Raw genomic sequence first — 24,328 nt, forward strand, 5'->3', positions numbered from 1 at the left:
CAGGTGGTTGCAGCGCACCGCTGAAAGATGAGCTACTGGGTCGCGTGAGGGGCTACCTCAAATGTGTGGCGGGGTCACCAAAAGTGGAAAAAGGGAACAGAAGTGCAAGATAGTTCGGGGAGAAAGGAGCAGTTCTTAAGCAATGAGAGCACGGAGAATGCCAGGGATGAAGCAAAGCACGCGCCGACAATATCAAGAAGAGAAGTGGAACTGGAGTGGAGGTCACCGACGCTTTTGAGCTGTGGATATTTGAATTGACGGACGCCCCAGACCGCGGTCCTGAGGTGTGGATGCCACTGATAAGCAGCTCCTCGTCCCACTCCCCTCCTCCCAAGCTCTCTCCAAGCTCATGGGAACTGCAGCCATTGCCGTTGGTCTAGCCGAAAACATCGACGCTGGTGACCTTCCAGACGTCCTGGCGCGAGATATGGTTCGATGTGGTTGGGAGGTAGATCGAGTCTAGCTGGGCGAGAAGGTGGCCCCCTCTGCGGCGACAGACTGTAGGGGTGCAGCTTGCATGCAGAAGATGCGGCGTCGGAGAAAAAAGACTTTTGGGAACCCGCGTGGTGGGGAAGGATATAGAGCAGCGGTAGGCTCGATCAGGCAAGTGATACGTCCGCCTCCAGCTGCTAATGTTCTTGATAGGTGCAACAAGCTCCCAGACAGATCGGCCGGTCGAAGCGGGATGGGAGACATAACTTCATAAGCGAGGGCCGGATAGATAGCATTGATGATGCTGATTTGCAGTCTGCAGGATCGTGCAGAGCTGGAGACTGGAGGACCACGAGGATCTTCCCTTATGCTGCGGTTGGCCACATCTCTGGGAAAGCTCAGGAGCCCTCCTACCACCTGCTACCATGCAGATCGCAAAGATACTTACTCTGATGAATGGAACTTCAAAGCGATACCTGTCGCCACAGGGTGCTTTCCCCAGGTGCAAGGTCTGACAGTTTTGAATGTGTGATTGAATACTCCGTAAGCCGTATGGCGAAAACGTCCTCTCTAGGGCCGTCGGCGACCTCCGATGGGCAGCTCTTGTGGCCGGTTTCAACTTCGAAACTTCAGGCACAAGATATAGATCATGCGAGGTACACTGGGCAAGCTCTCGATTGGGCCATATGAGATCAGTCTGCTGTCCGATCCGGCACGGGACATTTGGAGACCTCAGAGTTTATATGCTCTTTGGGGAGGCTAACAAGGCTAATTACATCTTGTCCTGTCGTGGGATCGTACTATTGACCGCGCTACTCTCCCCCATGCCCCCTATGGTATGTGCTACCCATGTCTAAATTCCCATCAAGCATGCTTTCTTGTATATCCAAACATATCAACGAGCCCATTGCTCGGTGGACGCCGATCCAACCTCGTCACAAACAGCTCTATCCAACTCCCCCAGAGGTGATGCGGCGCGCTAAATCGTGTCAACTGAAATCTCCCCCCCGGACCTCTTCTTCAATCCACTGTCCAAGTTCCTTGACCCCTCGAGCAATTTCAAATCCGATCGGCGGTAGGCCATTGACGTACTCCTTCCAAACCGCCTCAGTCGTCACCTCTTCCCCTTCTCTGCCCTTCTCCTCGAGCTTGTCCACCAGTCGAGACAGTGAATTCGCGACACTGCTCGGCTTGGAGCCTTGAGGGACAGACTGATTCGTCTGGTGAATGATCTGGCTTGTAGTCGACGTAATTGAAGCTATCGCGTCGAGCACATCAGGTGGCGGCGCAGAGGTCCGAATGGACGACACTAGGTTTTGTAGCGTAGACCGGAGAATGTCGGTGCGACTATCGAGGAAATTCTGGGGGCATTTTTGTCAATAGCAAGTTCACAATGCGGTGGGGATGCGTCTTTGACGAACCTTGAGCTCTTCGATATTTACGTCTCGAGGGCCACTCTGCTGAGGTTGCCGTGGCGTCATTCCGTTGGGAATGCCATTTGGCAAAGGCTTCCGTTCATTTGACCCCGAGTATGTCCGCGAATTAAGTTGAGGCTTGCTGTCTGTGCTGTAGGCTGATTCTCCCCCAACACTGGATCGTCCGTTGCTAAGCCCATAATAGTCGGCTGGTGAGTCAACAATATCGCTGTTAGTGTCGTCTTCCACTTCCTCGCCTGCAGAGCGCCGCATCTTAACAATCCGGAGGAGCTCAATTATGGAGGTTGATAGATGGGATGCGGCTGCATCTAGCAGTGCAACGGGCATTAGGCCTTCCGACATAGCGTAATTCTTTGCGGCTGTGATGAGGTTGTTTGCAGTCGCTGAAATCTTAGCCTTCACCCTTGCCGTCGTCTCACTGCGATCGGATTGTACTGCCATAGTCATGTTCCGCACAGCTAAAACTACTGTTCTGACATGTTGTAAGACTCTTTGACGTTCTCCGCTTCTTGCACTACGCAAAAGTTCCTCAATCGCAATCTGAAATTTGGTCACAAAAATGTCCTTGATGGCCCCGTGTTGGGCAATGAGGCTGCCATCCTTAGTGAGCTCTCGAGTATCTGGAGGCTGTATCAGCGGAGCGTGTGTTGCCTCTGCCTGGGTTTTGGCAAGAGCGTAACGATCCCTCCATTCTCCGAGTTCGTGTTCTAGTCTTTGGACTTGAATGACCAATTGCTCTTCGCGTTCTACTGCCTGAGCGCTTCGTTCAGATAAGCTTTTCATCTGGCCTAAGAAGCCTGTGGCCTCCTGCTTGACTTCGTTTGTGACTGTCTCCTGCTGTGAAAGCTCCGACTGCAGCTCTTGATGTGTTCTTTCTAATCCTTCGAAGCGGTTTCTCCACTCGTTACTACCTTGGGCTTTGTTTGTCATCGCATCAATTTGGGAGCGCAAATCGCGCTCGCTGCTGGCCTGCTCGGCTCGAACTCTGTCCAGTTCCGCCTGCAGCTTCTGGTTGAGACCACGCGCATTTTGTAATTTGTCTTCTATATCCGATTGTATATCAGAATATCGTTTCCGCTCTCTCTCCGCGGTCTACAGGATACGTTAGCTTTCGCTTTATCATTGACATGTGCACTTAGGGTTCTCACGTTGAACTGATCATCAAGCCTTGCTAGATTCAGATCTTTATCGCGCAGCCGGTCCTCTGACTCTTTGATTTTGTCTTGTAATTCTGTGACCTGGGTCTCTAGTTCTGCTATCGCCTTGCGGTCTTTGTCTGAAGCACCCACACTTCTTGATGTAAATGTTGTGTCCCTTCGACTTGCGTAGACATCGCTGAGACCATCGTCGTCGTCATCTTCCACCATGGTACTCTTGTTTGGTATGATGGTGTTGCTTTGGAATTGCTTTGCCGTTGGTCGACCATATGGGTCATCTGGTGCCATCAATTGTCCAGATAACGATTGGTTCCTGGGTCCATATCCAGGCCCTCGCATGCTATTAGGCGTGCCTGCCCGGCTCGGAGGACCGAGAGCTGGACTACCCCCTCGAGGTATATCTCGACCGGCGAGGTGTGGGATCCTTCGCTCCAATTCATAGAAAACATCGGTCGCTAGATCTCGAAATCGGGGCGGAGGAAGCGTGGCCAATTTCTGCCGTGCTTGATTCCTCTTCGGATGGAAGTTGTCTTTGGGTAAGAGATAGGGAGGAACACCACCAGGGCCATTCTCCCGCTGCCCTTGTGCGCTTTGTCTTCGAAGCAGTTCATCGTAGACATCCGTGCTCAACTCCTGAAATTGTATTCCTGACAGTCGAAGTAATTTATCTCGTGCCCGGTTGGGCTTCATGTTCCCCTTTTCATCTCGTAAGGATTGTCCTAGAAATCTTTTCAGGATGGCATAATGTTGCGCCAGTCTGTCTTCCTGATTTATTGTCTGTCGTCGTTTGGTATCACTCGATGACATTGTTGTGCCATAGCTCGAGCGTGCAGCAATTGAATGTGGCGGTGAAGGTCCACCGGCGCGGTTGGGCATGCCATTAGACATGCGAGGATCAGTACCAGTCGAGGATCCAGACATTGGAGGTGTGACTATGTTGTTACGACCATTTGGGGGATAGCCTGGTGATCGAGACGGTGGGCCACCATTCTGGTAGTGAGAAAAGCCTGACCATTCGCTTGGATTAGGGGACAGCGGAGGAGGCCCGGAGCGGCCATTCATATTATGGTCCAGATGTTCTTGCCTGTGAAGGTTACAAGGCAGATGATCGCATCTGACGTCGAGAGCGAAGGCAAGTGAGGCGGTGACGAGAGCGCGGGTTTGTACAGCCGCTGTTCCACGTTACAAACAAAAAAGAGAATGCTGCCGCTGCGCACCGCTACGCGCGGTTATCAGAGCAGAGTGAGTATGTGCGCATACAATGTGAGCAAGCAGCAATCATAGTAGATCCAGACTCATGCCCACCTCAAGTCGTTAAAGGAGTGAGGCATGGGTTCTCCTTTCTTGTAGTCTGCTGTTGGCATGAGGAGAGCGAGACTCTTGACTCTTGAGGTCTAGTCCGTCTGCAACTCGGGAGGCCTAGAGCTCATCATCATTGGCTCGGTACCTCCAACCAATCAACCCCCTGCACTGAGCCGTCCATTGTGCAAGAACTTGAGCTTGAAGGATCTTACTCGTAGGCGTACCATAACTCACTTTGGTGTCGTGTTATAGGAGTACTGCATCTATCTCTATACCTCAAGACACAACTCTCACTGATACAGCGCATGCAGCCTGCACACTCTATCTTCATGCTTCAGCAAGCTACCACCAGCCAAAGGCTCTTGAGACATCTGTCAATACCAATGTGCAACAACAGCAACGAGCGTACAGAAGGGTATAATCGAATTCAGCACACATGTAAATGCAAAATCGCTTGAACGCCTCAGAAGAACCACATTAGCCACACGAGCTGCTCACGGCCGCTGGCTGTCATCTCAGGGTCGTCATCGCTAGTCCTTCAGCAATTTGGCCCTTGCTAGGACCACTACTCACTGCTGTGCTGACTGGCGTACCTGTCCTTGTTGGAGCACCGCTACGGTTGTGGGCCATATGAGCCTTCACAAGATGTCCGGCCGCCAAAGCACTGCAAAGACTTAGCTCTCCCGCCAGAACCCCGGCTGCGATGATGCGAGCAAGGCGACGAGCATTATCTCCAGGGTTCGTTGCATGTGCGCCTCGCACTCCGAGCAAATCTAGACAAGCTGATTGCGGTTCGAGAACGGTTCCGCCACCTATTGTGCCCACTTCGATGCAAGGCATTGACACAGATATCTGTAGATTACCATCATAACTTGACTCGTCAGTATCCATCTTCACTATCAATAAGAGGTGGGGTCCTTACTTGCGCATGATCGTAATGCAATTACTGCTTTCCACGTTCTGTGCCGGATCTTGACCGGTCGCAACGAACATTGCTGTAACTATGTTGGCAGCATGTGCATTAAACCCACCAATGCTTCCAGCCATTGCGCTACCGATCAGATTCTTACTTGTGTTGAGCTCCACCAATGCATTGACGTCGCTTTTCAGTACACGCCGAACCACGTCCGCAGGGATGATAGCCTCAGCAACGACATTCTTACCTCTGCCGTCAATCCAATTGACGGCCGCTGGTTTCTTGTCCGTGCAATAATTGCCCGAGAGCGAGATGATGGACATGTCGTCGAATCCAACTTCGTTCTTCATCACATCCAAAGCGCGTTCAACTCCTTTTGAAATCATGTTCATTCCCATAGCGTCACCAGTTGTCGTCTTGAACCGGATGTAGAGATAGCAACCCGCCAAAGCAGATTTCATGCTTTGTAGTCGAGCATAGCTACTCGTCGAGTTGAACGCCCGTCTCATGATCCTCTGTCCGTCCTCAGAGTCAAGCCATACTTTCGCTGCACCTCCGCGAGCTACTGTCTGGAAGCCAACACATGGCCCGCGGGTCATGCCGTCAGCCATTAGGACCGTGACAGCCCCACCAGCGTCGTTGATGGCCTTGCAGCCTCGATTGGTACTTGCGACCAGTACACCTTCTGTCGTTGCCATTGGCAGATAGAAAGGCTGTCCATCGACGACGATAGGACCCGCAACGCCGACGGGTATCGGCATGTAACCAATAACATTCTCGCAACACGCGCCATGAACGTTCTCATAATTATAATTCTGGTAGGGAAGTTTGGATGTCTCAAGCAAACCTGAAGTCGCAGCAGTTGCCCTTGTCCTCGAAACCAAAGTCCTACGGATCTTCACGGCTCGGGTCAGCGACTCAAGCCTTGTCATTGCATCTGGATTCTCAAGCGTTTTCTCGAGAGCGTGACCAGGTATCTTGCCACGCGTGGTCAGCTCACTAAGCTCTGTGTCTGTGAGGAAGGCGGCTCTTTTGTCTCTGAGCATCTGCTCGCACTCTTGGAAAGGTCTCATATCATGTTCCGAGTCCAGCGAAGAGACAACATCTCTCTTGCGTTCAGGCACATGACCGTTTGCCTGGAGCAACTCTGAATCAGACGAAGGTGCCGGGCCAGAAGGTGCAGCAGTGCGAGACTCTTGAGCAACAGTGGCGGTGTGTTCTGGAAGAAGACGTGGCTCCTTAATGCTCCATCTAGCGGCGTTGAAGAGATATCCGTTGAGAATGATGCTTACTGTCAGCGCAACAATGATCCACTTGCTGACGATTGGGTCGTCAAGACTCTTGAGCACGCCTTCCACGACTCTACCTCCGACCACATAGTCAAGAAATTGGTCCGAGGCATCATCTTCTATTTGTGCAACGCTCACATCTTTAGCTGTGGGTGTTGAGGAACTCAGTCCGTACTTGATAGGAGGGAGAACCGTGACCGCCATCGGGGTCTCGTTCTGCACCGCTTGATCATACAGGAAGTCCAATCCGTTTTGAGCAACTTTAAATGGATCAATTGAAGGAGGCGTCAAGACATTAGTCAGCCCTGACATTGTTGTAGCCGTAGCACTCCTTTTACCAGAACGGAAAGGTATCGTGCAAAGGTTTAGTGCGTTGATCAATAGGAATCCAGTCACCATTAGAACCTTGAATTTGGGAATGCTGCTGTCGCGGGCTTTCCTCCCAAACACGGTAGGCCGTCTAGGTGCATCAGAGCCTTCAAAAACTCCATCTTCAGTCTTCGACCTCGAAAGTTCGTCGCTTGTCGCAACATTCTCGGCAACTCTTTTACTAATACCTTCCTCTTGGAGTGCTTTGCTCAGTGCAACATGGCGTTTGATCCGATTGATTTCTAGTTTTACGCTCAGGATGGCGGTATAGAAGGTGAACAAGAGGACTGCATCGAAAAACAGAATCCATGCGGCAAGGAAGCAGAACTGCGTCAATCCACCTTGGACGCCAGAACACGCTCCTAGTATGAGGATAGCAATCTCTATACAATAGTCTCTTACAATGTCAAACCCTTTATCTCTGACCGCGATATGTAAGGAAGACTGTATTGTCTTTGACGAACTTGGGCCGTTAGTGACGTGTGCCTCAGACGTTGTCGACCCCTGGCGCTTCTGACTTAATGAAGCCGTTAGAACCGCCTTAGTCAGTATAATTGGCTTTTCAAATCCAATTGTCACCACTAGGAATGGGAGACCTTCGGAAAGTAGCACAAGGTTGATCGGGACACCAAGCTTTGTTGTTACGATCAAACCAAAAAGGAATGCAAAGACAGAGGAGATAAGGACGGTGGTTGCAAGCCAGAAGTTCGAGCCCATGTGCCTCATCGACATGAAGAGAGACACAAACGTCAAGTGCATCGACAGGTAGCCTAGGATCATGATGACGATGTCTAGAGATTCCGCCTGCTACTTGTCTTTAGTATTAGGGATGACTCTGAAGACAAGCCGGTACCTTAATCAGATCCACAAAACCTATCCATGCATTGCGAGCAGTGGAGCCAAACGAGGCTTTGGAAGTTCCGTCACCGTTGGCAGCATTCATGATCCACCTGACCGGAGCTGTGAAAGTCTCACTTAGAGTGTCTTCGTGGTTGCTAATGTATCCTTGAGTTGGCAGCTCTTGAATATTATTGAGGAGTTTAGCTGCGTCGTCACGATTTACAGCAAAAGCGAGTGTCGTATCTTGAGAGATCGGGTGCAACGGATTCCCTGTTGGCGGAAGAAGCTGAACCGAGACGTTTTCGGCGGAGGCTACTTTTTGAGGCGAAGGCGCAGTACGAGGATAAGTATTAGATCTGGTATCTGGGAAAACGAGTGTCATAAGTAAGATGTTCTGTTCATCCTGTGGTATTGTCAACGATCATCCAGTTCCTTGAGGGCAGGTTGTCATACGCTGTGGCTATAGCCCAAGCCGTTGTTGTGCATTTGCCATTTCCATGATGTTTCTTCACCGAGCCGGAGAAGTCGCCCATTTTGTGCCAAAGCTGCAAGGTCCGTACTGCCCACATTGTTGCCTAAGCTTGTATGATCCAGAAGTCTCCCCTCAAGGAGCCCAATGTAGCAAGTGCTCGCAACTAAGGCTACAGAAACGATCGTGTGGACAGGGTGTGTAAATGCTCCTCGCGAGACCCATTGAAGGAGTGTAGTAATATGTCTGTTGATGTAGGTCGGGTTGGTGGCCGGACCGTTCTGCTTGTGCTCATGACGGAGCCTGGCAGGGAGAAAAGAGGCACCCAGCATTTTCAATGATACGGAATATATAACGAGGTGGATAGTGTAGGAAGAGCGCGAGAGGTCCTTGCATTACACGATGTCCCTTCGAAATCATTAGCCACGACCGACGTGCTGTATTGTTCCTCGAGACCTACGGGATACTGTAGGGGTTTGGAAACCAGTTCATTGCGGTGATTTGGGAAGGCAGCAGAAGTAGCGCATGGCTTTCCGGAGCAGATCAGAATGAATTTATGTCAGAAAGCCAATGTCATGACTTTAGTCTGGCCCACCTCCTCCAAAAGCCCCCTCCATGCAAGAGCAATCCAGATAGAAATCTTCACACATTCTTGATCCGCCAGAATTTCTACCGCCTACGGCATTGGATTTTGGCTAGGTACCCGAAGCTTTACCAGAAACAGCAAGAGCGACAGAGTACAATGCCAAGAACACTGTGCCCCTAGTGGCCCCTATTCTAGCAGTCGGCGGAGTAATACGCTCCCCTTCTCCCTAGGTGATAGAAGCCAACCTCACAAGTTCAGACGCAAACATATCTACTTCAATTTGTATATTGCTGCAAGATGAAGGGTGGGCAGACTTGTTAAGAAGGTAGTTAGAATCATACACCAAAGGCTGCCGCTGCTCAATCATATAAGGCTTTCAGCGTATACACTGGGGAGCATCAATGAGCCGACTCGAGAGTCACGATTTGAAGATACTTAGCATGTTCTGACTAGTCTATCCACTTCAGATCGTGTTTCGCCGCCCTTATCCACTGGAATATTCAAGCATTCAAATCCAAAGCCTACCTCAGAAGCCTGCACTATACACGCCGGCCTTTCCTAATCATGATCCAGTGCATGACGAGAGATTACCGTCCGTGCTGGATCGAGAGACTATTTGCCATTCTTCGCTTTCTTCGCTGCCGGCTTGCCTTCGTCCGCTGGAGCGCTACGTTTGTTGCTCAAGCGTCCGCTCTTGCGAGTACCTTCAGCGGGCGCTTTTTTCTCCTTCTTAGGCGCCTTAGGCTTGCCATCAGTCTTCTTACCAGTCGCCTTCTTGCCGCTGTTAGCCTTGGGCTTGTCGTCTTTTTGATCTCCCGCGCCTGAGTCCTTCACTTCCTTGGCCTTTTTTTCATCTGACTTTGGCTTGGGCGCACCCTTCGTAGGCTCGTTTGCAGATCCTGCCTCATTCTCATAGCCACCGCCCCGCTTTTCGTATTCTTCGGAGATCTTTCCAGCCTAGGTCGAGAGCTTGATCAGTCATGAGTCCAAAACTCCCGAGGGCGCAAATCGCGAATAATTAACAGGAATGAGTGTTGAAGACAAGGACAGACCTTCCATGCGGCCATCTGGCCTTTTCCACCTCCATCTTTGTTCGGCATCTGCTTTACATCTAATCATTTGACTATCAGCTCCGACTTCCCCAGAGCGCGAAAGGAAAGCGCGAGCGCGACTGCGACTGGGGACAACAAACCTTCTTTCGCCTCCTCCCTGAGCTTAGGGTCGGTTGGCTTTCCCTTCGATGATACCATATTTGCGAAGTGAGTCGGATTAAGGTAGGAGTTTCTCAGTAGATGAGTGCAGCGCTCGTGACAACTGACAAGGGGAAATGAACGAAAATACGCGTCGGATGCGTGATGACGATTGTCAATGGAAGTTGGAGCTTGGAGCTCGCGGGAGCGATCAGCGATGCCCCAAACCTAATCGTGCCCCTAAGCGACGGAGGCTGGCCCCCAACCGATTCCCTTTCGCGGAGGTGTCTCATTCTCAGGCCCGCTTTCTCTTACCGCGAAGTACATATATCAAAGATATCGAAACATAGCCTCCTCGTTACCGGATAGATATGCCCTCTAATTCACACTAGTGCAACAAGAACAGGTGCTTCATCTTGGGAACTTTTGACATTGACTTCTCGCATGGATCGCGCCGAGCAGGGGCTGTGGGGGGCCTATTCTCGCTGCTTGAGGAGGGCAACTTCTTCACCTTTGGTGCTCACGATGTGGATTCCTAGCTCGGTCATTGATGCCTTTGCCCCCTCCCAGCCTGATGGCCCAGAATCAATGCTTTTGACGGCTTCCTCCACGACATACACCTCGAAGCCTTCCTTCTTGGCGTCGACGGCAGTGCATTTCACGCAGAAGTCTCCTGCAAGCCCTACGGTATATACGTGGGTTATGCGATGGCCTTGCAGAAGGCTAGTCAGATCCACAGTCGCTGCTTCTGACGACTTTCTACCGAAGACGTCCGCAAAGCCTGAGTAGACCTCGAGCCTCGAGTCTTTCCCCTTGTCCACAATCACGTCCAGCTTCGAGACATCGATCTCAGGTATGATCTCGACCCCTGGCGTTCCTTGCACGCAATGTGGAGGCCAAAGGCGAATGGTATGATTCTGTGACTGATCGAACGGATTCAAGATCTTCACTGTTGACTCGAAGGGCTTGTTATTTGGAGCCGGATGAGATGTCGCAAAAGAGATGTGGTCCTGTGGATGGAAGTCCCGAGTCGCTACCTTCAAGACAAAGGGCAAAGCGAGGAGCTCATTGATTACTGTTGCTATCTCTCGGCCACCACTCACTGCAAGACTTCCACTCTACTTGATGTAAGTTGTCGGGCACGGAGAGGAGATTGGGGATGATGCCCACTGGGGGACAAAAATCTTCCTGCACGTCCACAACGAGCAGGGCCGGTCTGAAGGAGGCCCGCTTCTCTACACTATCCATTGTTGTATTGCGTCAGTTGAAATGATGAGGGTTCACGAGTGCGACCAGCTTCAAGGAGCTCATGAGAGACGAAGATGTAAGCCCCGCACTAATTAGACGATGCCCGTGACTGCCTAGATTGCACCCTGAGTTCACCTTCAGATGCGACTCGGTGAATCTTGCATCAAACGCAGCAATAATATCGTGGCTCTTCCACGCAACGCTTTGCAGGCTTGGACGATGGAATTCACTCTGCACATCAAACGTTCTGACGAGTGTTCGCGCAGGCCGGCTTCTGGCGTCTTATTGGTCGAAAGTAGGCCCAGAATCGCTGCACTTGAAACCTACAGTCATCCTTTGAGGCTCCGATCGCTCTGCGCCAATGGCTTCACTTCACAGGACCATCTTCTGGTGCTGGGTTTCATGATGCCGAAACATTCTTGCATGCGTGGGCCTGAAGAGACCGTAGAGCCCGCAGAGCCTCCATCGCGACGTTTGAGAACGAGGCTCTTCTCTCGTCATTCAACGAGCGCGATTGCTGACAACCTGCGCAGTCGTTCATCTTGCACCGTACGTGTTTTACACCACTGCTGGTACTGACAACTATTGGTAGTTGCAGCTTGCACGACCTGCTTCACAGGAGGCTCTCCATTCTTGTATCTAGTATCATCACCGTCAGGCAACGTTCGGTCGCAAACCCGACACGCTGCAGAAATTCCCTTATTGTTCTTCCCCCCCCCGCCAATACCCATTGTTCATCAGTGCTGCCGATAATGTTGCTTGTTCCATGACTATTGTTGCTGAACAATACCACCTTCTCTTCTTTGTCCTCACCACGCTGTGCGTCGGTCTTTCACTATTGTATCTTTAATCATTCATTATTAATTCACTTTCTTTTCCTGCCTCTACCTAACATTCTCTCATCGACCCTTCCAACATCTCAAGTCACCTCCACGCAGGTCGTACAAACAGACATCAGACACCTCCCACTCCTATACTATCATTCATTCATTCTTCAACAGACCAACCTCATCATGCATTATTCTACTCTTGTACTGGCTACATTTGTAGCAAATGTTGTCGGCCATAGTTGGATAGAGCAGCTAAGGATCATTGATGGTAGTGGATCATTCACAGGCCAACCTGGCTATATTCGAGCATTCACACCAAGGACTGCGCCTGGTTTCAAGGACACTTCCCTTGTCCACATCCTGCCGCCCTCCGATCCCCTCGAGGCACGCGACGACAATGCCGCCAGCAAGAACTACATCACGCAAGGCATCTCAGCAACAGACCCAATGTGCCGGAAATCGCAACAAGCTCAAACCCAGACACCAGGTTTTCCACGACTCCAAGCTCCTGCTGGTTCAATGGTCGCTTTAACGTATCTGGAGAACGGCCACGTCACTCAACCCCAGGTCCCTCCAGGCAAGCCTGCCGGCAGTGGTGATGTCTACGTGTATGTGACCAGTCAACCAAAGGCCAACGAGAACTTCCTAGACGTTTTCCAAAAATGGACTGAGGACGGCACTGGGGGTGACAAGCGTGGCAGATTGGTGGCCAAACAGACATACGATGACGGACGTTGTTATCAAGTAAATGGGAGTCCCATCTCTCAGGATCGTCAGAAGCAGTTCCCCCACACGGCCGATCCCGCTACAGGCACCGATTTGGCGTGTCAAAACGACATCAAGCTTCCTTCAGATCTTCCGGCGGGCAAGCCAGTAACGGTATACTGGGTCTGGGATTGGCATACAGAGCCAGGCGCGGCTTCAGCCAGCGGGAAGCCTGAAATCTACACTTCATGTCTTGATGTAGATATCACCTCTTCGTCGAAACCCCGTAGCTTGAAAATTCGGGGCGATCCGGCAAACTACAACAATCAAGCGATACCGAAATACCTGTCGGCGATGGCGGCACCCTCAGCCGCTGCAACAGCCCCGGCTGCCTCGCCGGCACCAAGCAATCCTGCTCCTCAGTCACCTGCTGCAGCCAATGGTCCTGCACCCACCTCAGCTCAGGCTCAGAACCCGCCTAGTCAGCCATCTGCTGCGGCACCGTCTGCTCAAGTGGGTTCGAACGATGTTGCGGCGTTGAAAGCTCAGATCGTCAGTCAAGTAGTCGCGGAATTGAAGACAGCTGCCCCAACAGTCACCGTTACAGATAGCCAAGCTGCAGCTCCTGCTGCAGCATCCAGTCAAGCCCCGCCAGCCAACAACGCTCAGGCGGTTGCATCGCAGGTCCCGCAGTCGATGATCCTTGCATCACCAATGATGAATCCTACCATCAGCCCAGCTCAACCCGCATTCTCGGGAACTGCATCACCCGCTCCCCCTTCTGCTACTGGTGCTGTCAGTGGAGCGACTCATTACAAGCGATGTCAGGGTGACTGTCGAAAGATCAAACGATCTAGAATCTTCAACGTTGGTGGACAATAGTGGAACGTACATAAATGGATCGAGGTAAAGATGTGCATAGCGTGAGAGTTTTTGTATTTCATAGACTCGAGACAGCCGCTGGTTTGGCTAGTACTTACACTTTCAGATGATACCCCAGGTTAGACTTCATACTGAATACATCATGTTCAAAATATCCATGATTAAAGTTCATGTTATGCGTTCAAAGTTCATTGTTAAGGTTCATAATTCATTGCTTTCTTATTTCTGGTGAATCCCAAAACTTCTAGCAAGTATTATAGATTTACTCATAAATTGATAATACCTATAAACTGATCTCAAACTGAGAGAAAAAAGTAAAAGGGGAGAAGGAAGGAGGAATAGCAGGAAGGGGCGAGGAGAGAAAGAGCCGCCTTACTCAGAGTGATGATTCATTAAGAGCTACAATCAGAGTTTAGGAGCTTGAGCAGAATCTAGGAGCGATATGTACTGCTGACCTAATTGGATAAAGCTTCAGGGGTTATGTTGACTGACGCAAAAGCAAGGTATTTTCCTCAATGCCGTGATCTTTGGAGAAATTTCCGCAGTTCCGTTGATGAATCCTACGATCTGCCAGATTTCTAGATTGTGGCAAAAGAATGAAAACTACGGAGAGCGCTTGCTTGCTTGCTATTTCTTAATCATCTCAAACCTGGAGCCTACTTGAAAAAATATATATACTGCAATCCAGCTTTCTAGCGTGGTAGCACCAAAGGAATGAACGTAGGTGTATTCGCATTCTCTGCAGAACTTATAAAGATGGCTAGTGAGGGCTACAAGGTGTGACCGCAATGACAAATGAAAGGCATATGTGGGCTGGTTCAACAGGTTTAGGCTTAATTGGACCCCAATGTCCTTGAAATTGAGATGTTTGACAGACTTGTAACTTATAACAGCCATACTTTAAAGTCGTTTCATAAGGGTAGGTCAGTCTGCGAAAGTCAGAGGCAAGAAAAGTGGCGGCTTTGATGCAGACTTTGGCAAGCATAGTGTGAGCGAGTGAGCATCACATGATCTTCGTCTTGCGTACGCGTAGTCTACTCCTCCTGTCTGAGTCACACACTCAAAACTCCGAGAAACATATTGTGGCTGCACAGAAGAAGTCTCTTACAGAGAGTGGACAATACTAACATGGACGCCAACCTATGAGAATCTCTGATCCGATGGGCTTCGACTAGGTTTCTGGCATGAGGTCATCAAATTGCAATAAAAGAGTGACAGCAGGGTGTCTAACACATGGGATCTTATTGAATAAGTCGCCTCTCCAATGAATAGCTGAAGGCTAGCCCATGACGACTGCATCTAGAGGTAGGCCTTCATCTACTTCCACTTCTGTACGATGCATAGAGTGTGATGCATACTCGTTGGTATGCTCGGCTGATTTGATGATTGGTGTTTCAGAGGCATCCTGCCCATGTGAGCACGTCTCAACTTCCAGGTGGCGTTACCAAGCGGAGGTTGTCATGTACAACCTCGTATTTCAACCACGGCTTTTGCTCTTGATGTACCATAGATGCAAAAGCGGCACTCTGACCTTGGCCCTGTGGTATCTAGGCAGCCGGTCTGCGGCCAGGTACATGCATACAGACCCAACAAAAGCTTGAAGTTGTTGATTGCTGGCGAAGGAACAATCACAAAATCCTGTGAGGCTCGTTTTGCTCGCAGCGTAATCCAATACCACAGCTTTGCCACACAAATCTCTTGCTACTTGTGCAGTATCCGTGGGTCCTCTGTTCAACCTATGTCTGTGCACGACATGATAATCGTTTCAATCTCAAAGCAGTGCAAATTTCCCAAGGTATAAGACCATGTCCTGTCCTCTTCTTCTCTAAACAAAACGTTCTCACACTTCTTCATCCATTGCTTGCAGCTGCAACCAAGACCTTTGATCAAAGAAGCCTCGACTTGAAGCTGACAGCCGAAGTAATTCGCCAATCATCTACGATGCCTGCTCTGATTGGTACATATGCTTGCGGTGGACCCCCTATCCCCGGTGACAGCATTTCCAAGGTTCTAAATGGCGAGAATTCTCTTAGGCAATGTCCTCAGTGTACTAGGGCGACTTGTGCCTTGCAAAGAAAGGGAATGAATAGACATTTCAACGAGGAGAATCAAGAAAGTAGAAACCGTCTGGAGCCATACTTTCAAAGGGATACTCTCACTGGTTTGATGAATCTTGATTATTCGATAGACGTTGAAACCGTTACAGGCGCGTATTCCTTCGACTTTTCACATTTGATATAGGACTGACGAGTAACGTGCTAGTCAGCAACGGAAATACCGTTCTAGCAGAATTCGACGTCTACAATGAGAAAATGGCAGATCTGACGAAGAGAATCAAGGATATGTACAAGACTAACTACGCACTCGAAGATCGGCGTGGTGAAGATGGAGAAGATCCTTTCCCAATACGACCGGCATTAGACGAGGCTGCCATTCACAACGGCCACCCAAACAGCCCTCTGAATCAGCAGCGAAACAGCAACCAAGTCTCGGAATGAGCGAGCAACTTCACGAGCTTCTCCTGTTGTAATAAGTACATACATGCTCGCAAACATGGCTCTGTCTCAACATGATTATTAAATGGCGGAGAAAACATTCCCTGGTAAGTATCTGGGACCCTGGGCATGGTTGAATGCAGTTGTGAACAAACTTGACACATTCTTTATATAAAGAACCCCCCAGCTTCGAAAATCTAGAAACACAGGCTTTAGAAAGACTTCTTACATTAATATTCCAATAGACTCGAGCAATAGATTTTGCAACTATTCGTCTCCTTCACCCTTGTTTGAACGTTCCAATAGTCAGGTTCAGTGTTGTCCCATCATAATAATTGGGTAAATGAGGCTTTCTAGAAGCTGCCATTCTCTTCAGGCTTTGTAGATGCTTCATCTGGGGATATAAAGACATCATAGGGTCGTCACTTGTCATCATCGGGCCATCGGACCCAAAAGTCCACAGAGTGTAGTGCCCATCAGATCCTGGTACTCTCGCTGGGCACCAAATGAAAATGATTGTAGGTAGTGAATCTTTAGATTTCATATTGGCGCAAACGCTTTCATGTTCATAGTAGTCGTCCTGCTTCTAATAGCGATCAACAGTACGTACGCCGATGCCTTCTGGTTGTTTGGCGGTACAATCCTCCCCTTATGGTCCGACGAGGCAGCACGAGAGCTTGGCTGGGAATATGATGGTAGAAGTGATAGTGCGGCAGACAATGATAGTGGTAGAAATCTGCCACGCCAGATTGTATTATCTTCTAGCCGCGTTCAGACTAACCGACCCTCGGGTATTACTGGTTCTTGGCGTCTCCTTTAATTCTTTCAAATGACGTGCGCTATTTCCTACCTCGAAGTCAATTGATTGCCTGATCTATAGCACGCGTAGAATCTATTCTCACGCATTATTGCCTCGACTGAGCAATGTCGCTCACCAATGGAGGTTCTACTACTGCTGTCAAACGCAAGGCGACCACTTCCCCCGGCCCCAGCAAAAAACCGAAGAGCGCGCCCTCAAGGTTTGACCACTCGCGCAAAGAAGAGGAGTACATCGTTGATCGCGAATTCTACCCACCTCAGATGTCGAATGAGCGCTGCGCAATGTACAAGAACAACGAGCTCGAGCGGCCGATAGAGACGCTTGAGAAGGCCCAGAAGGAAACAAAGGCCTGGCGAGATAAATTGCCTGTTAAGGATGCTGTAATTCACTGGTTTAAATCCGACCTCAGACTTGCAGACAACAAGGCCTTGCATTTGGCCTCGGAGAAGGCAAAAAGCAAGAACGTCCCCTTAATCTGCCTATACGTGGTGAGCCCTCAGGATTTCAAGGCACATGCAAGGAGTCCTGTCCGAGTCGACTTTATGTTGCGGTCATTGCAGGTGCTGAAGGAGGATCTGGACGAATTCGATATCCCCCTTGTCATTCTAATTGAAGAGAAGCGAAAAAACATTCCCAACTTAATACTTGAGCGCTGCCAACAGTGGGGCGCTTCACATTTGTTTACCAACATTGAGTATGAGGTCGACGAATTACGGAGAGAAGCATTGCTCACAAGAAAGGGAGTTGAGTCAGCTGTTGCGGTGGATACTGTGCATGATACATGCGTAATTCAACCAGGACTACTGTCCAGTGGTAGTGGAAGTCAATATTCGGTGTACAGTCCATGGTTCCGGGCATGGCTATCGTATCTACATACTCATTCATACCATCTCAAGCTATACGATGAACCGAAGAACAACCCATCAATTACCAGAGAAAAGTTTAAAGAACTTTTCAATTGGCCAATACCCGATGCGCCTGACAACAAGCGATTGACGGACCAGGAGAGGAAGCGCTTTGAAAGCATGTGGCCAGCAGGCGAGCACGAAGCTCGCGATCGCGTATGTAAATTTGTCAACGAAAGGATCAAAACTTATAAAGAAACCCGCAACTTCCCAGCCGCGAACGCTACCGCTGTCGTCTCTGTCCACCTTGCTGCGGGCACTCTGTCAGCGCGGACGGCAATAGCTATGGCACAGGAAAGCAACACGACAAAGAAGTTAGACGGAGGCATCTCAGGGATCGCAGGTTGGATCTCTGAGGTCGCATGGCGCGATTTTTATCGACATGTTCTTGTGCACTGGCCTTATGTTTGCATGAATAAGCCATTTAAGCCAGAATTCTCTGGTATACAGTGGGAATACGAGAACCGGATGTTCGAAAAATGGAGTCACGGTGTGACCGGCTATCCTTTCATCGACGCTGCTATGCGGCAGCTGAACTTTTCCGGTTACATGCACAATAGAGCGCGCATGGGTGTTGCATCCTTCCTCGCAAAGGACTTGATGATTGACTGGCGGATGGGCGAGAAGTACTTTATGCTGCACCTCATAGATGGCGATTTTGCTTCGAATAATGGAGGTACAGTACAAAGAGCCACTATCTCCATAAAAATATGACTAATTTGGAAATTTGCTTAGGCTGGGGCTTCTCAGCATCCACAGGAGTCGATCCTCAACCGTATTTCAGGATTTTCAATCCAATACTGCAGTCCGAGAAGTTTGATCCTGACGGAGAGTATATCAGGCGCTGGGTTCCCGAGCTGGCACATGTACAAGGTAAAGCGATTCATGATCCGCACGGTAGAGGAGCGAAGGGCATCTTGGCGTATCCGAAGATGTGCGTGGATCACAAGACAAGTAGGAACCGAGCATTGGCTAGGTACAAAGCCGGTTTGGGGCGAGATAATGCCTGATAGGCTTGATACTACTTTGTGTAAGAAATAGCTTCCTAAATCAATGTCGCGAATGACTTAGACTTACTTTGCTGTCTTCAACAGTGTGTCGAGCACCATTTCTGGCTTAGCGTCAACATTCACTTAGCGTCAACATTCACACTGGTGACACTGTGTTGTCGCCCACCTCTTCCCGCCACTTTTTTACTTTTTCCTTCTTTCTTCTTCGCAGTAGTAGAGATTACTGTCGATTATTGTGTGTTTTTAACTTCGCCCTTGCACTGGTAAATAGTGCTCAAGAATTGATAAATTGTCAAACTATTATCTGATACCTGACGCGTATCTGCGGCCTGAAGACACATCATGGATGTACAGGCCGTCATCTCGACCGACTCTAATAGTGCAGTCAAAACGAAGCCTGATTCTGAGACTGCAAAGCCTGGCAACAGCAACGGAGACGGCTGGAATGAGGTCAAGTCTGATTCTGACACCGCAAAGCCTGACAACAGCAACGGAGATGGCGGCAATGTGACATCCAACACCTCTCAGGAAGATACAGCGCCACCAGACAATGGTGGAGAAGCCACAACAGCGACTACTGACACCCAGCAGACTGACGGGCAGCAACCAGGCGCTGAGGATTATGTAGTCTCACTTGAAGTGCTGAAGAAAACTTGGACGGCCAGAGAGAAAAGTCACACTTTGATGAATGTTGTAGTAGTTTTTCACGATAACGACGAAGGGCAAGTGAAACTTGTAAGCCATCTCTCGATTTTGACATGTCATGACTAAGTAAATCTGACAATCATTCAGGGCAGCTTTAAAGCTAGCGAGGGGTATCGCGTCACTTTTAACATGCACTTTGAAGACCGCCGAGCAAATGCTTTGATTGACGTACGATTTCCTATCAACGAATCCAAACTCCTGCACGGAAAACCAGATTTTCATGTCCACGAAACCGCCGACTACAAAGACGACGCGAGCAAGAAGCAGCGACTTCAGTGACTAACCTTCTATCATCCGAGAATTTCGACGTTTATTTTCGGGCTCCAAACACGAATATTAATGTCAGATTTGAGTTCTTGAAAGAGGAACTTTGCAAATTCAAAGGTCGACAATACCTCCAAGAATATTACAGCAAGACGAGAAATCCAGTTGTGCAATGGAATGTCGACAATTTTGGGCGTAATCGAGACCACGAAAGCTACCCGCAAAGCAGAGCTTCGAAGACGCAGAAATCGCTGGTATTATTTTAGGATATGCTGAGATGCGAGAGTTCGACTTAGTGAGGGAGGTTATTGCCGACCTTCTCAAAGAACCTCGTGACTTCGTCTTCTGCCCTGCAGATACTAGGCTGACAAAAAACGGGTTGCCAAAGACCTACGCTGTGTACGGTCGGCTCCCGGAAGGCTCGCTCATGCAACAATTCTTCGCACCAGGGGAAAGCGGCGTCATACTCGTCGATCAAGGCAAAGAGGCAAAAACTGCCACTGCATGGCCCTATGTAGCGCGACCAACTCTTCCTGGGCACGAGGTCTACGGTGATCTCTTCATATTCGTCCATCGACCAGATGAAGATGTGAGAGAAGTTTCCTCGGCACCTAAGCCGGAGCAGCAGCCCGAAGATTTTCAAAAAGCCAAGGCGACGATTTGCCCAGTAATCAGTGATCAAGCACATCGACGACTTGTCAAAGCAGCAAACCGTTTGTTCACTAAGGCAGACCCAAAGTTCGATGATATTCGGACTTTACACATGGGTAGAGATTTCAGACCATCTGGTGACCGTCAGCTCTTCTTCAATGACCCCAAGATCACCGACAAGCAAGAAAAAGAGCTTAGAGCTCGTTCAGAAATCTTGATAAGCAGCCAAGCAGAAGCAGTCGAGCATATGATGTCTTCTCAACATCTTCTTTCGTTGGTACAGGGCCCGCCTGGAAGTGGTAATACCTTCATGGCGAGCATATTTGGAGCTATGTGCAAGGTCATGAACTACAAGGCCCCCTACCACCCCTATATAAATAAAAATAAATACAACTTCAATACCCAATGTCGGCATGTTGAAGGATCTGGACCTTGACGAGAAAAAAGCCCGAAAGTCAGACGTCATCCGATATTCCAATGACAACGACGAGGCAAGGAATGTCATGGCGCTCTACAGTTCGTTACACGGGCATGTCGACAGTCGTCAAGAAAGTGTCAATACAGACAAAACTCCTGACAAGAAGTTGCCTGTAGCAACCGACAAGGCTTATATGAAGACAATTCAAGACAACTTGTTACGTACTGATACTATGTGGTCTGGGAAGAAACATAGTGCAAATGTCTGGGAGGGAGCCTCGCTTCATCGTCGACTTCTGGAGAGTCTTGGGATCCTCGTCGATGGTAAACTAGTGAAAACGAAACCAGAGCTTGACGTCGAGCATCCGCTAAGAGTCTTCTTCGACGCCTTCTGGGACCCTGATTATGAGAGCAAGTCTGAACAAGAAGCCTTAGAAAAAAATTTACCGTCATCGACGAGGACCATTAATACTGGCGATTATCTAGACGCGTCATTCAAGAGCGCTGAGGACGAGAGCAAGTCTGGGTCGACGACAGAACCTTCGATCGAAACGCCTGTTGTGCGAGAATTCCCGAGTATTCGATCCTTGGCCATAGATGCGTTTAGCCATATCCTCGGCAAGGCAAGCACCGTCCACGCTACGCTCTCCAACTCGGACGCAACAACTCTCAGGAAGGCTATTTCACCTGAAGTTATTGTAATTGACGAGGCAAGTCTAGCCAAAGATCTCGAAATCCTTATGCCGATTCTCAATAATGTCGACTCGACTACCTTGGTCGTGATCATTGGTGATCCGAGGCAGCTAGCGCCAGTCGTGGTTTCAAAATATGCACAGACCGAAAACGAAACACCTGCCAATCCATTCGCACGTCAAGAAGAGTATTCTTTCTACACCCGACTTTACCAGAACAATTTCCCTTGCTTCATGCTTACGGAGCAACACCGCATGACAGAAGGACTGTCAAAGTTATGCAACATTTTGTCATACGATGGCAATGTCGTCGACGCAATAGAGACTCGTTTGCGAAATCGTTCAGTCTCTAAAGAAATCATCAAGTTCTTGACGGAGACGCACAAAATAAAGACCGACACCCCTCATGTATTCTTGAATGTCGAAAAGGGCGTAACGATTGTCAGTGAGTCAAAGAGTCGGTATAATCTCGAGAACATCGCCGTCTGTTTAAATCACATCAAGCAAGTCCTCCAGAAAACCACGATGACGCTTAAAGATATTACAATCATAGCTCCATACAAGGAACAGTTGCGTAAGTACCACGTGGTACTGCACGAACTACAGCGCAACGATGCTTTCTGGAGAGCGCAAGATATCTCTAAGCTCGGAGTCAAAACGACGGACACCTTTCAAGGTGACGAGAATGGCGGGGTCTATTTCGATCAGACGACATCCTATTATCGCCGATGTACCATCGGACATATCTCTAATCCAAGACGACTGAACGTCGCTATATCACGAGCAATCAATTTCTTTTGCGTTGTCGGCGACATCGATACCTTACAACGAGACAAGGAATTACGTCGATTCAGAGCGGCTGCCGAAGACTCGGTAGAAATTACGAGTGATGAAGTTCAAGAGAATCAGAAAACCTTGTCACGTCTTCACGCCTACTATGATGGTATGCACGTCCGCGTAAATGTCCGGGACCCGCATGAATTGCCCGAAGCGAAATGGATCAATTTCTCCACATCGAACGACGAGATGTTGGAATTCCAAAAGACCTACGCATGCAAACATTGTGGAGAGTTCTTCGCGCATAGGAACTTAGATTGTCCTCGTAGAGAGGAATCCATAGCGGAGAAGCGAGCTGCCAAGAACAAAGACATGAAGTGCTATAATTGTCAAGAACTTGGTCACCATTCGAGTGATTGTGACAAGCCTAAGCGAGAAAAACAGGTCAAGACATGTCGCAATTGCAATAAGCCGGGTCATATAGCTTCTCAATGCCCTGATATCCAGTGCAGCAGATGCCTCGAGACAGGACACATGGTCAAGGACTATCACGGCAAGGAGATGAGATACTGCCAAAAATGCGGCAAACAAGGCCACTTGTCGTCAATATGCCACTTCAAAAATGCACTAGGCAAAGTAAATATCGGCCTAAAGTTACCTGGTCGCAAGCAGAAAGAAGTCAACTCGGAATTCCTACCACTGGACGAGTTGGAGGAGGAAAACACCGAAACTGGTCAGCCAGAAGGTTGGTTAGGAGTTGCGGCCACCGACTCAAGTCCGCCACAGCAGCCTGCAGCTTGGGGAGAAAATGATGGCGAAGCCGTGAAAAAGGCAGACGAGGATGCTAGTCAAGCAGAGAAGGAAGGAGACGAAAATGCTGGTCAAGTAGAGCACACGGCGGACGAGAACGGATCTTCGCAAGATCCCAGCCTTTGGCGTGCTGAGGCAAAGCCAACTGAGAATGTCACGTGGTGAGGAGCATTGGTGGCGGCGAAAAAAGGCTTTGCGTTTTTAAAAACCACATTCTTTTCTTACCAAGTCTTGAGAATATCTCGACAATCAGATATCGGCCAAGGTGATGGGCACCGGCATTGACGAGAACGACGTTTTTCGCATTTCAAGTTTTAGAAACTTGACGTTCAGATAGCATAATGACATGACCTCTCTTTGCAAATGACTTTTACCCAACATTACCAGGAAAGGCCGAGTCTGCAAGAATGTGCTCGATGAATCCAAGGAAGCCCTGTCAGCTCCCATAAACGATTAGGCACGCACGTTTGAGATCAAGAGTCGCGCTTTTCGGACTGCGATCGGCTGACTTGGTGCAGAGAGCTATTCAGACTGCTACGGCGACGATCATTAATACTGAGCTCTGCTTCCAGGCCATCGGTCACAACGTCGGACTGTAAAAGAGACCCATCTTGCGTAGGCTGACGCCCGGAGAAAGGAGGGAGCGGCTGATTTTAATAGAACTAATATTGCAATGCCAAGTCCTGCGTCATTTGTGATGGTAATACCAGGCCGAAACAGCACCTGCTCAATTGCCTTTTGAACCTGATCATGTGTTACCCTAAACGTTGCCTATAAGATGCTTCGTTTCATAGCTCTTCTTATGGACTCTTTCCCTTCTTGAGATAGCTCACAACCCCCTGCTTCGCTCCGAACAACTCTAGCAATTCGCTGGATTACAATGCCGTTGGGGCACCACATCCATGGCGAGCCGCGGAGGCTTTCGCTGAGTAGCAGTAGGTCAGCCCTGATGACTCCAGCAAGTCCGATCTGACCGCAAATTTCCAGAGAAGTCGTCCATGGACGAAAGCAAGTCCGACCCAGTGAGCGACGGTGAAGAAACCGGTGAGTGCTGCCTCAAGAAAGTATGGCACCTACAACGACGCTGATTTGATCCAGTGGTGGAGCCCGATCAAGGCAATGGTCAGTGCA

The 24,328-nt window shown here is 49.4% G+C and overlaps 7 protein-coding genes across 7 annotated transcripts; 3 read left to right on the plus strand and 4 right to left on the minus strand.

Moving 5' to 3' along the window:
- Positions 1–1,421: 1,421 nt before the first annotated feature.
- On the minus strand, positions 1,422–4,389 carry KY384_001465 (uncharacterized protein; the record flags this gene model as incomplete). Its single annotated transcript, XM_044809995.1, has 4 exons — positions 1,422–1,793; positions 1,854–2,960; positions 3,017–4,109; positions 4,331–4,389. 4 exons carry the CDS (start codon positions 4,387–4,389, stop codon positions 1,422–1,424), a joined length of 2,631 nt encoding a protein of 876 aa, XP_044673007.1.
- Positions 4,390–4,837: 448 nt separating this feature from the next.
- KY384_001466 (uncharacterized protein) lies at positions 4,838–8,542 on the minus strand (the record flags this gene model as incomplete). The annotated part of the gene is made up of 4 exons (XM_044809996.1): positions 4,838–5,198; positions 5,250–7,705; positions 7,755–8,144; positions 8,195–8,542. The coding sequence occupies 4 exons, from the start codon at positions 8,540–8,542 to the stop codon at positions 4,838–4,840; spliced, it is 3,555 nt and encodes a 1,184-aa protein (XP_044673008.1).
- Positions 8,543–9,408: 866 nt separating this feature from the next.
- KY384_001467 (uncharacterized protein) lies at positions 9,409–10,046 on the minus strand (the record flags this gene model as incomplete). The annotated part of the gene is made up of 3 exons (XM_044809997.1): positions 9,409–9,753; positions 9,849–9,907; positions 9,989–10,046. The coding sequence occupies 3 exons, from the start codon at positions 10,044–10,046 to the stop codon at positions 9,409–9,411; spliced, it is 462 nt and encodes a 153-aa protein (XP_044673009.1).
- Positions 10,047–10,462: 416 nt separating this feature from the next.
- Positions 10,463–11,234, minus strand: KY384_001468 (uncharacterized protein; the record flags this gene model as incomplete). Its single annotated transcript, XM_044809998.1, has 2 exons — positions 10,463–11,019; positions 11,090–11,234. 2 exons carry the CDS (start codon positions 11,232–11,234, stop codon positions 10,463–10,465), a joined length of 702 nt encoding a protein of 233 aa, XP_044673010.1.
- Positions 11,235–12,247: 1,013 nt separating this feature from the next.
- KY384_001469 (uncharacterized protein) lies at positions 12,248–13,651 on the plus strand (the record flags this gene model as incomplete). The annotated part of the gene is made up of 1 exon (XM_044809999.1): positions 12,248–13,651. The coding sequence occupies one exon, from the start codon at positions 12,248–12,250 to the stop codon at positions 13,649–13,651; it is 1,404 nt and encodes a 467-aa protein (XP_044673011.1).
- Positions 13,652–17,070: 3,419 nt separating this feature from the next.
- KY384_001470 (uncharacterized protein) lies at positions 17,071–18,881 on the plus strand (the record flags this gene model as incomplete). The annotated part of the gene is made up of 2 exons (XM_044810000.1): positions 17,071–18,547; positions 18,607–18,881. The coding sequence occupies 2 exons, from the start codon at positions 17,071–17,073 to the stop codon at positions 18,879–18,881; spliced, it is 1,752 nt and encodes a 583-aa protein (XP_044673012.1).
- A 342-nt stretch (positions 18,882–19,223) lies between these two features.
- KY384_001471 (uncharacterized protein) lies at positions 19,224–23,362 on the plus strand (the record flags this gene model as incomplete). Its single annotated transcript, XM_044810001.1, has 5 exons — positions 19,224–19,616; positions 19,674–19,861; positions 19,933–20,014; positions 20,065–20,841; positions 20,924–23,362. 5 exons carry the CDS (start codon positions 19,224–19,226, stop codon positions 23,360–23,362), a joined length of 3,879 nt encoding a protein of 1,292 aa, XP_044673013.1.
- Between the last annotated feature and the right edge of the window lie 966 nt (positions 23,363–24,328).

The sequence above is a fragment of the Bacidia gigantensis genome, assembly GCF_019456465.1.
Source record: "Bacidia gigantensis strain McMullin 20006 chromosome Unknown contig_132, whole genome shotgun sequence".
NCBI lineage: Eukaryota > Fungi > Ascomycota > Lecanoromycetes > Lecanorales > Ramalinaceae > Bacidia > Bacidia gigantensis.